This window comes from Eupeodes corollae, chromosome 1 (assembly GCF_945859685.1).
Source record: "Eupeodes corollae chromosome 1, idEupCoro1.1, whole genome shotgun sequence".
Taxonomy (NCBI): domain Eukaryota; kingdom Metazoa; phylum Arthropoda; class Insecta; order Diptera; family Syrphidae; genus Eupeodes; species Eupeodes corollae.
Genome location: NC_079147.1, coordinates 151074813 through 151087770, shown reverse-complemented (window position 1 = coordinate 151087770; position 12958 = coordinate 151074813). Strand labels below are relative to the sequence as shown.

At 35.6% G+C, this 12958-nt stretch overlaps 1 protein-coding gene across 6 annotated transcripts in view; it reads right to left on the bottom strand.

Annotated features, from left to right (window-relative positions):
- The window catches only part of LOC129939673 (serine/arginine repetitive matrix protein 2-like), a 38087-nt gene that overhangs the window by 20648 nt on the left and 4481 nt on the right, over positions 1-12958 (bottom strand). For 5 of the 6 annotated variants that reach the window (XM_056047774.1, XM_056047778.1, XM_056047776.1 and 2 more), the window contains 5 exons: positions 9382-9731; positions 9243-9322; positions 3287-4600; positions 3135-3203; positions 141-3056 (listed from right to left, as the gene is read on the bottom strand). In XM_056047774.1, coding sequence (XP_055903749.1) covers positions 141-3056; positions 3135-3203; positions 3287-4600; positions 9243-9322; positions 9382-9731 — 4729 coding nt within the window. The remainder of the gene's footprint in view (positions 1-140; positions 3057-3134; positions 3204-3286; positions 4601-9242; positions 9323-9381; positions 9732-12958) is intronic. The other variant, XM_056047777.1, reaches the window with a different exon arrangement.

Genomic DNA, 12958 nt, shown 5'->3' with positions numbered 1-12958 from the left:
AGCCATGAAGCACAGCAGCGTTTAATTTGTTTGGAGTACTTTACATTTAACAATACAAAATAACTCAAAGAAACGAAAGACTATTCTACTTTTTGGATTTCAAAAACACTTAACACAAAAATTAAATAAAAAAGTCTTACCATCTGATCGGAAGAAAATCCAGAATCAAAATTTCTTTCGCTATTGAAGTATGAACCTTCCTGTTCCAGATTCAAACGTTGCAAAAGAACAGATGTATTCCTTTTTTGCTTGCCCCCTGATTTAGAAGGATTTTTTGTTTTATTACTACGGCTATCTAGGGAAACCTGCTCACTAGAATTCATTGCCAGTCGATTTCTGTTCATCGTTTTGCAGTTCATGCTAGAATTTTTTAGTTGATCAAACAAATTATTTACATGGACTGCTGAGACATCTGCTATAGAGTCGTCATGCTCCGTATGAAAACTGTTATTCTTTCTGATTGTGTTCACTTTTTTGACTAAATTTGTTTTCGGTGGTGGCATGAGTGTGCTGCTATTGCGTTGGTGGTTGATTTGTGTTGGAGCATCCTCCGCTATAGTTGTAAGCCTCCTTGTTTGAAGGTTTGAAAACTCGGTATCATCAGTTTGACAGTCACCATCGGTAGCATCTGTTGATGGATTATTATTAATCCGACTGGGTTTTGAACTTGGAACATTGCTGCTATTACCCTGTTCGGAAGAACTTGATTTTTTCAATTTAACCTTAGGATTTATTTTTGATTTTGGCCCAATACGAGATTTTGTCTTTTCTGGTGATTTAACTGTTGACGATTGCCTTTCTTCAGCTAATTGGTCTTGCATTGGTGGGCAGTCACTGGAAGCATTCGTACCATTTGTACCACTCGTACTGGGTAGTTCAGTTGTAGATTGTGACTGTTTGGATATGTTTTTGTTTGTTTGTTTTTTCGATAGCTGTTTAATATTAGTTTTTTCTTTTTTCGAGCTTGAATCAACTGTATTAGTATTTGCTACTAAATTATCATCAGCGCTCGTAGTATCCTTCTCTTTTGATTTAGGCTTCGAAAGGAATTCGGGGAAGTAAGGCTTCATTCCCTTTCCTTCGGTTAACATAGTATATATATCATACACGTGTGTATACTTAGAATTCGAACAAGCCCAATATGCTGTTGGCATTTTTTTTTCTCGCTTTGAGCGACGAGGACCAAGACCGCCATCAGGATTTTCCGCATTGATTGCCAATGTGGTTTTAGGATGCTTTGGATTTTGAAACGGTGATGATGGTTCTTTATTTTTCTTTGATGCTTTTTTTGTTCGGGTTTTAGATGGCGCAGGTGCTGGAGCATTCTTTTCTGGATTACTTTCAACTACGTGATTGTTGCTTTGTTCCGGAGGATTTATTGTTTCGGTTGGATTAATATCTTGAGCTTGTGATTTCGATGATGAAACTGTAATGTGCTCTTCCACGTCTTTGTTATTGACTTTGGTTTTCTGGGAACTTCTTTCAAAACTAGATGTCCGAACCTTAGATTTCTTAGGCTGTGAGAGTGATCTGAAAGAATTGGTCGAATTTCTTTTTCTACTAGGCGAGAGTATATTACATTGGTTTAAAACTGAAGTTTGTTCACTATCGCTGTCGGAAGACCTTCTGCCTAGCAATAGTGATTTAGTAACACGTTCTTCTAGGGTAATATGATGGTCCTCTTTCTTACTTTTAGCAGTTTTATCAATTAATTTTAATCTACTTTTATTTGTTTTTCTAGTAGTTTTGGTTTGTGTAGTAGATTGTTCGTGATCTGATGAATTAGGAGAAGATGTTCGCCTTGGAAGAACTTGCCTAGAAGAGATTTGTCTTTTTTGCGTTGATGAGGAATCCAATTGTGGCTTTAAATTTGAAGTTGGCTCACTAGCACCCTCGGTTGACTTTCTGTGTAGTGATCTAGTGACACGTTCTTCTGTAAGATTGTGATCCTCACCTTTATTTTGAACATCTTTCTCAATTATTGTTGACCTACTTTTATTTGTTTTTCTGGTATTTTTAGAACGATTTGTAGTATTTGGATTAGATGTTTCTAGATCTGATGAACTAGAAGAAGAGCTCCGCCTTGATGGAATATTTTTAAATTTTTTAAGATTAAGTTCGTTTCTTTGGGGAACTTGCTTAGAAGAGATGTGTCTTGTTGTCGATGAAGATTCCAATTGTTGCTGTAACGCTAAAGTTTGCTCACTATCAACCTCGGTTGACTTTTTTTCTAGCAACAATGATCTAGTAGAACGCTCTTTTAGGGGAATATGATTTTCTAATTTACTACTTTTAGCTTTTTTATCAATTATGTTCGATCTACTTTTATTTATTTTTCTGGTATTTTTAGAACGATTTCTAGTTTTTGGAGAAGATGTTTCTAGATCTGATAAACTAGGTAACGGTCTACGCCTTGATCGTTCGTTTTGTTGGAGAACTTGTTCAGAAGAGATGTGTCTCGTTGTTGATGAAGATTCGAATTGTTGCTTTAACACTAAAGTTTGTTCACTATCAACCTCGAAAGACCTTTTTTCTAGCATTTGTGATCTAGTTGTCCGCTCTCTTAGGGGAATATGATGTTCCTCATTACGTTTAGCTTCTTTATCAATTATTTTTGATTTACTTTTATTTGTTTTTCTTGTGTTTTTAGCACGATTTGGTGTTTGTGGAACAGACGTTTCTAGATCTGATGAACTTGGAGATGATCTCCGTCTTGATCGGATTTGTTGACGTCCTTTAATATTAAGTTCGTTTCTTGGGACCACTTGCCTAGAAGCGATGTGTCTTTTTGTTGGTGTAGACTCCAACTGACCCTCTCTACTGGAAGCATCATTCTTTGATGTTTCTCTTTCTGTGTTTTTAACACTTCTACTGGAAAGAGATCTAGAAAATTTTCTGGTTGATTTATCCTTCTCTCGTTTTCTCTCTAAAGAAGAATCATCTGATGATTCTGCAAAGGAATTGCCTTTACTATAAAGTTTCCGTTTTGAAATGTTCAAATAACGATTTTTGCCAACCTTCTTATTTACATCTAGATATTCTTTAACATTTTTGGGCTATAAAAAATTAATAATATAAAAAAAAAACATTTATTAACTTTAAATGTAATTAGAATTATTTTTTATTTTACTTACGATGGCTTTGGTTTTCCGTCTTTTTTTCTTGCCAATTACTTCTGAGGGTCTTTTAAACGCATCCTGTGACTACGGTCAGAAAGAAAGAAATAAAAACAAACATTAAGTATTTATTCTTTTTGTGCAGATAATAATATTTTATATGTACGTACCAGGGCTATTCTGTCTGTAATAAGCTCATCTACAAAGTCTTGGTCTTGGTCAAGAGATTGTGAAGTTGTGCGTTCCAAAATTGAATGTACGCTTACGTCACAAAATCCAGGAGGTGGCGGAAGTTTCTGAAAGCTCTCAATTTCTTTGTTATTTCCTTCGTCTAACTGAGATATATTTGTATCGATGTTAGAAGTATTTTGTGGAAGACCACTTGGTAAATTGCGTTCCTTATGGCATGACCGGTTATCACTTTTATCTGAACTGGAGGCATCGTCAGTCATAATATCGTCCCATTTTAAGGTATAGGTCGGGTGTTCTGGATGTTTAAGTCGTTCATCATTCAAGGTGGTTGTTGATGAAGACCGATGTTCTGACTCTTTAGGTCGTTCATCATTTGAGATGGTAGTTGATGATATAACATTGTTTGAGGGGCTATCAACACGGGTCAGTGTTCTTTGCTCCTTCTTTTGTTTTAAAGGACTGCCTGCTGGCATTGTGTTATGACTTGAGATGGTTGAAGTTATTTCATGTACAGGCGAAGTTGCATTTTTGGGCTTAGCAATTGTGATTGTGTGATCTGCGGGGATTTGGTTAAAAGTCTGATTTACTGGTATAACAATCATCGAACAGTTTGGAGTTGCTTTTTTTTGTAAATGTTCGACAAACTCTGCTGTCGTTGTTTCTTGATTCATAACAATCGGTGCAAACTCTGCTGTCGTAGTTTCTTGATTCACAACAATCGGTGCAGCACTGGTAGATGGAATTGGTATACGTGATGATTTTTGAGTAGGTTCCTGACACTTTTTAGTTGGGCTTGCCCTATTTAAAACTAGACCTAATTTTTTGAACACCCTTAACTGTTCAGGAGTTGAAACTAGTTTTTTTGTAGGCACCTTTGGGATTATTTCATTATTTTGTCGAGCTTTAGAAGGTGACAAAGTTATTTTTCCATTTGAAATGTCACATTCAACTGTGTAAGTTCGACGTGGACTTTTTTTTGAAGATTCATCTCGCTCATTTAATAGATTTGCATTTGGTTCTTTTTGTGATCCATCTAAAAGGTCATTGAGTAGTTGATTTTGGTTTAACAATGACCTAATTGTATTTTTGTGAGCATTACAACTTTCCAATGTATTTTGTAATTGTTCAGCTGGAGAGCCTTCATCACTTATTGTTATGTGTGAGCAAACCACATTTTCTTCTGGGCTTGTCCTTTCAGCTCCTTGGGTGTTTTTCAACAAATCGTTTGTATTTGCTTGATTAACTTTGTTTGGCATATCAGAACATATTGGAGTGCTACATATTTCTGGAAGCTAATAATAAAGGTAACATTATATTATAAAAATTGCACTTCGTCAAAATATAAAATTCTAAAATAATTAAACTACGAGATTAAATTTAATTAAAAATTGGTAAAATTTACGAAATTACGTAAAAATGCATGCCTACCTAAATTTGGATTTAATTTGTGAACGCTCTTTTCTTTTACTAATCATCCAACTTACATTGTCAATTATGTAGTAGTAGTAGTAAGTTGTAATTTTATTTACAAATAATTAATTAATACATACAACTTTACAACAATAATGCATGGCTATTCGCCGTCTGCCCGATTGACAACTTTGTTTGATTATTACTTAATTAAAAATTTTGATTTATAATTCTATTCCTATACTTTAATGTTATTTTACAATATTTGTATAATAAGGGAACATCAACTTCATTAAGATAATATGTTATACGTTCTTCTGATAAGATGTCACTACCAAAGACATGTCTTCTTGTTTCTCGTAGAACAGGACATCTACCCATAAAATGAGAAATGTTTTCTCTTTCACCCATATTGCATAATTCGCACAGTAAAGGCAGGTCTTCGCGATGAGGTATGTAATTTAGATTGAGAAGTTCTCCTCTTAGTCTAAATATCAAAGATATATGCTCCGTTGGTAAATCATCTCGGAAGTAGTTCCTTTGGTTGAGGTTGTAGTTCAGCTTGCTATATGACATTCTATAGATGGATTCTTCTGCCTGTAATGCTTATCCCAATCTACATTTTTCGTCTACTTGTGAAATCAAGTGGTACAGAGCGGGTTTCCACCTTTGTTACTCATCTGGTGCTAAATTTATATTTGCTTCTTCCGCTAGCTACAACCAATCTCTGAACCACCCTGATTTACTTCGTATTGTGTGAAGTGCTGCTTTTTTTGGGAGACGTTCATCTGACATCTCAAGGACATTACATATATAGTCAATATTCAATTTCAGAGATTTAATAAATAGAGGAGAGATACCCGTTTCCAGCATGAGCATGTAGTTTGGAGAGTTTGGTGGTAGTCGAAATATCGTTTTGATATAAAAACGAAGCAGTTTTTCAACAGACTCATACTTCTTACTACCCCAAACCTGGGCTGCATAAATTAAAGCTGATTCCGCTACTGCTTCAAATACTTTATATTTACTGCTATGAGCTACATTTTTATTACTAAAAACATTTTTCCACGCAATATTTATTGCAGTTTTGGCTTTTTGTAGTTTTTCGGTTAGATGTTTTTCCATACTGTTATTCTTGGTCATAGTAATCCCTAAATAATTGTATTCCTTGACTACTTCTATTTTTTCATTGTTGAATGACCACTGTTCTTGTCCGCTTGCTCTACCTCCACCTTTGCGAAAAACCATCACCTTCGACTTCTCTAGATTAACAACTAGTCTCCAAGTTGTGCAATACACACCAAGTTTATTTATCATAAGTTGTAGTGACTCTGGTGTATTAGCAAACAACACTAAATCATCTGCGAAAAGGAGAGCCTTGATGAGAGCATATTCTACTCCTCCCGGCAAATAATCGGTGATATCGTCGATAAAAAGTGCAAATAAACTTGGACTTAAAATGCAACCTTGCCTTACACCTGTCTTCGTTTCAAACCACTGAGAAATATGTTCGCCATCCCACACTGCTGCTTTTGTTTCTAGATACAGGTTCTGCAGTACAAGTCCGAATTTTTATGTGATTCCCAATCTGTACATCTTGTACATCAGTGCATTACGGTCTATCGTGTCGAAAGCTGCTTTGAAATCGACAAAAAAGACATATAGCTTCTTATTTCTGTCCAAAAAGAAGTCAGCGACACTTCGAAGTACAAAAATGTTGTCAACAGTAGAATACTCTTGTCTGAAACCTGCTTGAAATTCTTTCAACAGTTTGTATGAATCAATCTACAATCTAAGTCTACTATGCAAAACTGAAGTGAATATTTTGTAGAATGCATTCAAGAAGGATATCCCTCTATAATTTGCAGGGCCTAGTGTATTGCCTTTTTTGTGGATGGGAAAAATAAGTGCTTCCTTGAATTCTTTCGGTATAACTCCAGTATCCATGATTATATTATACATGTCCGTTAATCGGTTTATCAACATGTCCGATCCATATTTATAGAATTCGGAAGGTATTCTATCATCCTTCTCGATTGCTGATTCCAATATTTCATTGCTAAAGGCTGGTTGAGCAAATTGCACAATATCATCAGTGGTAGGCAAATGATTGAGCAGTTCATTAAAATGTACTCTTAACGTCTCACAATTCAGGTGTCTATTGATAACATGTACCTTCCCGTTTATTGTTTGAGCTTTTTGCAAAAAATCTCTCGTACTTTTACATAATGCTAAGCTTTTCGCTTCGTTTTTATAGTGAGTTACTTTCTTCTCTTTACAAAACGATTTGAATTTCCGATTTAGTTGAAGGTATTTCTGTTTAGAAGATTCAAAGTTATCTCGCCTATAGTTATTAAGCCAAATATATGCTGTTTTCCTTGCCAATATATACCTAGTATCAAACCATGGCTGTTTAAATATTCCTCTTCTGTCATACTTATTCTGCCTTGCAGCTGCTTTTTTAATGCAATCTTCGGTAGCGTTCAAATTTATGTTTTCATTTGTCGCCAGATACATATCTAAACGTTTTCTGTATGTATTTGATGTTGACTGTTTCCAATGTAGCTTTGGCATCAATTTTAGGCTCACGCTTTCCTCATTTCCAGTTCGTCCACTGTTATAGTGTATGACAATTGGCATGTGATCTGAAAACGGTACTTGCTCCACCTCAATTACATTGTCAATTTATTTCACGCATTTTTGGCTAAGTGGGTTCGTCAATAAGCTAAACATGCGCTATAAGTAGGGTGAAACACATTTGTTTTAGGATGCAGTTTGCATGACTATGAATGAGAATCGTTATCGTGCTATGACTAACAATTATTTTTAACTCAATATGACCTTGGATGACACGTGGCTTTAACAGGATAGTGTCAGAATCAACAAAGCAAACCTTACAACCGATTTATTGAAGACTAAGTTTGATGAGCGCGTTATCTTAAGATATAGCATAAATTATTCAACTCAACTTAAGCTCTTTTTCAACATCCTTATATACAGTTGTGTTCATAAAAATAGCAGTGCTCTCCAAATAAAACAAAAAGGCCTTCAATATCAACGTCTAATAACAAACTAAAATATTTTACTCATAATATATAGATTTTTTACCGTTAGCTTTGTCACAATAAAAACTGTTTGTTAAAGTGCATGACACAGTACTGGATCTATTACGTAAGAAGTAAGAAAAACTGTAAAAAGTTATATGAAAGTATAAAAATAATGTTAGTTACAATTAGTACTTTGTTGCATAACCATTATTTTTTATGACTGCTTCGCATCTACGTGGCATCGAGTCCACTAAAACCTGACACCTCTCGACTGGTATTACGTTCCACGAATCACGCACTGCTTCCCACAATTCTTTTGAATTCTTGGGTTTTTCTCTATGAACTGCGTTCTTAACATCCCCCCACAAATTTTCGATGGTGTTAAGGTTGGGGAATTGAGCGGGCCACTCCATAAGGGATAACTTCTTCTGCGCAAACCATGATTTTGCATTTTTTGACGTATGCTTTGGGTCATAGTCTTGTTTGTATACCCAAACCAACGGCATTTCCTCTTCAGCATATGGTAACATAACCTCCTCGAGAATTTTCACATAGTCGGTTGTATCCCTTATACCCCCGATAGGATAAATGATATGAAAAGCAAGCCCATATCATAGTTTTTCAATCACCATGCTTCACTGTTTTTATAGTGTACCGTGGATCGATTGCTGCATTTTAGGGTCTTGTCACAATATTCCCGACGACCCTTGGACCCAAAAAGGACGACTTTGCTTTCATCGTTCGTTTCGTCAAGAATGGCACCTTGCGTTGACTTTGGGCTGGTAACTTCGCATATAAAAGACGTCTTCGTATGGTGACAGCGTTAACAGACAGTTAAGTCTATTTCTTATTTTCCTAGAGACTATGGAAGGGTTATGTTTTCCTAACTGAACAATTTTTCTGTCAGTTCTTTTAGTAGTAATCCTTTTTGGGCCTAGCCTTTTCAGTTTATTTTGCTATTATAAGGCGTTACGGACCATTTTTGCTGAACAGCTTAGGATGTCTTGAATATTTTGGTAGGTTTTTCTCTCCAAACGCAGTTTTTAAATAAGTTTTCGAATTTCTTCGGTGCAGTGTCTTGACCGTCTGATTGTTTATTTTTGAGCTAATATTTATTAATTTTGTATATGCTAGTATGTTAAAAATACTTAAAACTTTATATAGTAAAATATTTATTTACTTTTTAATTATAAAATCAAAACCACTGCTACTTTTATGAACACTCTATATCCAGAGAGTTTGAAATATTATTTTTCACCGGGAAAAGTAGAGTATAACTTCAAGCTAAAAGTCTCTAATATGAAAACGAAAGACCGTTAGATGCAAGTAACATGTTAGTTTTTTTAAAGAATTTTTGTTCTTTAAATAAGTGACAATCTAATAAAATGTGACCAGCACTGCTATTTTTATGAACACAACTGTACATTATAAATAACTAATCTTAACATACAAATAATATACATAATTATGTACTTACAAATCGACTTTCATTTGCAAATGCCTTTTCGAACTCTTTGAGCAATGTCCGTCTTCCCAACGTGGTCGAACTCATTTTTACTGAAAATTAAAAAAAATATTAGATGAATAAATAAAAAGCTACACAAATTGTAACATACTTATTGGACTTGTTATTGTTCTTCTTATTGATGTTCTTTTCGGAGATTTCGGAACGAATTCGGCAGTGGGTGGAACTTCGCTATTGATTTCAGCAGCTGCATTTGATGGAGCTGGAGGATTTGGTTCTTGTTGAATTGTTTCTGGTGGTTTTAATGTTTCATTTTCTTTCTCTTCGTCAAGCCTTTGAATTTCAATATTTAAACTTGGCCTATTCGATGGAACATCATCGAAAATTTTTTGAGTCTGGACATTTAGGCCTTTTTTTCTTCGAATCAAAGCTACCAATTTATGACCATCACTGGCATCAAAAATAGAGGAATCAAATTCCCCTAAGCTTTCTCTGGGATCACTGAAAACAATTATTTAATTAAAGTTAAAGGTGTTTGATTTTTCATTAATTAATTAAAAACATTGGTTTTTGAGCTTTTTACAGCATTTATTTTAAGGGATTGATAAAATTATTATTGTATAAATCTAAAACTTTGAAGAAAAAATTGCAACAATAGTGTTTTAATTCATAAGATTAAAATGTGTGTATGAAAGAATAAAGACGAAATGTTAGAAGATTATAAAAAAGGTATCACAATTATAAAGTAACACATTGTTAAGTACAGATTAGAAGATATTCTCTTCTATACTACAAAAATGAATAGCCCCATACGCTTTCATCCAGCGACATCAGTGTGGTTTCATTTCCTAAAAATGCAGGCCTAGAGACATTGCTCTTACAAAAAAAAAACTGCTGCAAAAAAGCGTATTTCGTATAAAATATGGCTTCTTTCGGTCATAGGAACGTAAAGAACACTGTTTTCATCGACTTAGAAATTCAAACAGATTATTTAAAGTCTTACATAGTTTGAACTTGTAAGCCTAACATATTTCCTTAATATTGAGGAATTATTGGTAAACAGGGCCATCTCCGCTTTTGCCACAAGGTCAAAACTGCTAAAACAGTACCATAGAAACAACACGGTTAATCTAAGTATTAAAGGACCAATATAAAACACAAAAAACAGCCGGAACAAGAGGACGTCCAAGGAAAACCTCACCTAGTCTCGACAGAAAAATAATTAGAGAAAAAAAAATTGTCGTTGGAAGTTAGCTCCCGAACGATTTACCGACGTTTACAAGAATAAAAATACAAGGAGGAAAAGCTAGATAAGTTCCATTCCTCAGTAGAAGAAAAATAAGGTAGCGCATTGAATTCGCAATCTTCAACCAAACACCATTGAGTCCAAGAAACTGGAAAAATATTTTGTACAGCGACGAAACCAAAATAAATTTCTTTGGATGTAATGGCCAGATACATGTTAGAAGGAAAAATATAAAGAAATCAATCTTAGAAACACCATAAATACGGTAAAGTATGTTGACGGTAATATAGAAATTTGTGGGTGTTTTTCTTATAATGTAGAAGGCCTTTTCCATTGAATCAAAAATATTATGACCAAATAAACGTACCTCCAAATATGAGAAAACTTTATGTTTTCAATTGCAAAAGATAATTTACCCCAGCGCCAGAGGAGTAATGACCCCAAAACACAGCTAAGGTTAGGTTAGGTTATTGTGGCTGTCAAAAATGGAAACGGACACACTTAGGTCAGTTTAATGGCCCATTGTGATACCACATGAATCTTGAGGCATCCTCCTAAGATCAATGGAACCAGTTTGAGTCCCTTACGAAACGTGAGAGGCTGATTATGCTGATATGATTTTAGATCGTTAACGAGCAATTCCCCTAGGCAATTCTTGCGTTTTCGAGCCAGAGCAGGGCATTTGCAGAGAAGATGAAGAACTGTTTCTTCCTCTTCCTCGTCCATACAGCTTCTGCAAAAGTCATTTGAGAATACGCCTAGTCTCGTGGCGTGCTTTCCTATCAGACAGTGTCCTGTTATGACACCTATTATCGAGCTTATATGCGATCTACTTAGAGAGAGCAAGCACCTTGAACGTTTTAAATCCAGTGTTGACCAGATTTTGTTTGTGACTTGACACGTGGTGATGTTGTCCCCCCTGGCAACAGTTTAAAAGTAGCGATTGGTATGCCAGTACATGCCAAACGCGGTAGGATGGGCTGTACTCTACCGTTCATGGCGAGTTCATCTGTCTTACAGTTACCTGGAATGTCTCTATGGCCCGGCACCCAGCAAAGGTGAATATTAAACTGTTGCGCCATCTCCATTAGAGATGCTCGACAGTTATGGACTGTTATAGAGTTTGTAGAGACAGAGTCCAGAGATTTGATAGCGGCCTGGCTGTCGGAGAAAATACGGATATCAGATGTTGATATCACGTTTTCTTTGAGCCAAGACAAGACTTCCTTAATCGCCAAAAGTTCCGCCTGGAACACGCTATAATGATTGGGAAGGCGGAATGAGAGACTTAATTTCAGTCGTTCAGAGTACACACCACCACCAACCCCTTCTTTGGTTTTTGAGCCATCTGTGTAAAAGTGGATTGACTCATCCTCTAAGAATGTCCTATCCTCCCAAAAAGATCTGGTAGGTATAGAAATCTGGAAGTTTCTGTCGAATTGTAGTTGGGGGATGGTGTAGTCTGTGTGTTTTGGAATTGATTCTAAGTACCTTAGAATTACGGAGTGGCCAATGTTGTTGTTAGTCCACTGCGACGAAGCATTGAGGCGAATAGCCGAGCTTGCAGCTATTTGTTTGCTAAATATGTCAAGAGGTGTAAGGTAGAGCAAGGTGTCCAGTGCTGCAGACGGGGTCGTGCGAAGCGATCCGCTTATACACAGGCAGGCTGAACGTTGGACTTCATTTAACTTATCCCTGTTTATACCTTTCTCTAAAGCAGTCCACCATACTGCCACACCGTACGTTAAAATCGGTCTGATTACCGATGTGTATAGCCAATGCGTGATTCTGGGCTGTAAACCCCATTTATTACCAATAGCTTTATTGCAAGAAAAGAGAGCTACAGTAGCTTTTTTGACTCTTTCCTGTACGTTGCGTTTCCAATTTAGTTTTTTGTCTAAGACAAGACCTAGGTATTTAGCCTCGTCTGAGAATTTTAATTGGATTCCTTTAATATAAGGAGGGTTGACAAATGGAATTTTGTATCTCCTCGAAAATAAGACCAGATCGGTTTTGTGTGGGTTAACACCCAGTCCACACCGATCAGCCCAAAGTATTAGTCTAAGGCATTTTGTAAGAGTTCTTTTAGGATATTAAGCAAACAAAAAGCCGATAATCATTAAACTTATTGCACAAATAGTAAGGAACGATAATTGTTTTTCAATGCAATGCATTTAAATTTCCATCACATGCGAATTTACCTTTCAAGTGTTGGAAAGCTTTTACGAGTAAATTTACTGAAATAAAAGTTTTGGAATTAGTTGAAGACAAGCTGTCAGAATCTAGTACAGGTAAGTAATTCAAAATTAAGCAAGTTATTTAAACAAAAAAAGTGAGTTTTTAGTGAGAATTACCACGTGTTGAAACCTTTGTGAAAAAAAGTAATGTGGCGTTAAATCTCAAAATGTCTGTCATTGAAAGATTTGAATATTGCCTTTAAAACATTGCGCAATTTCAAGAATATCCATCTCTGACCTCGAAG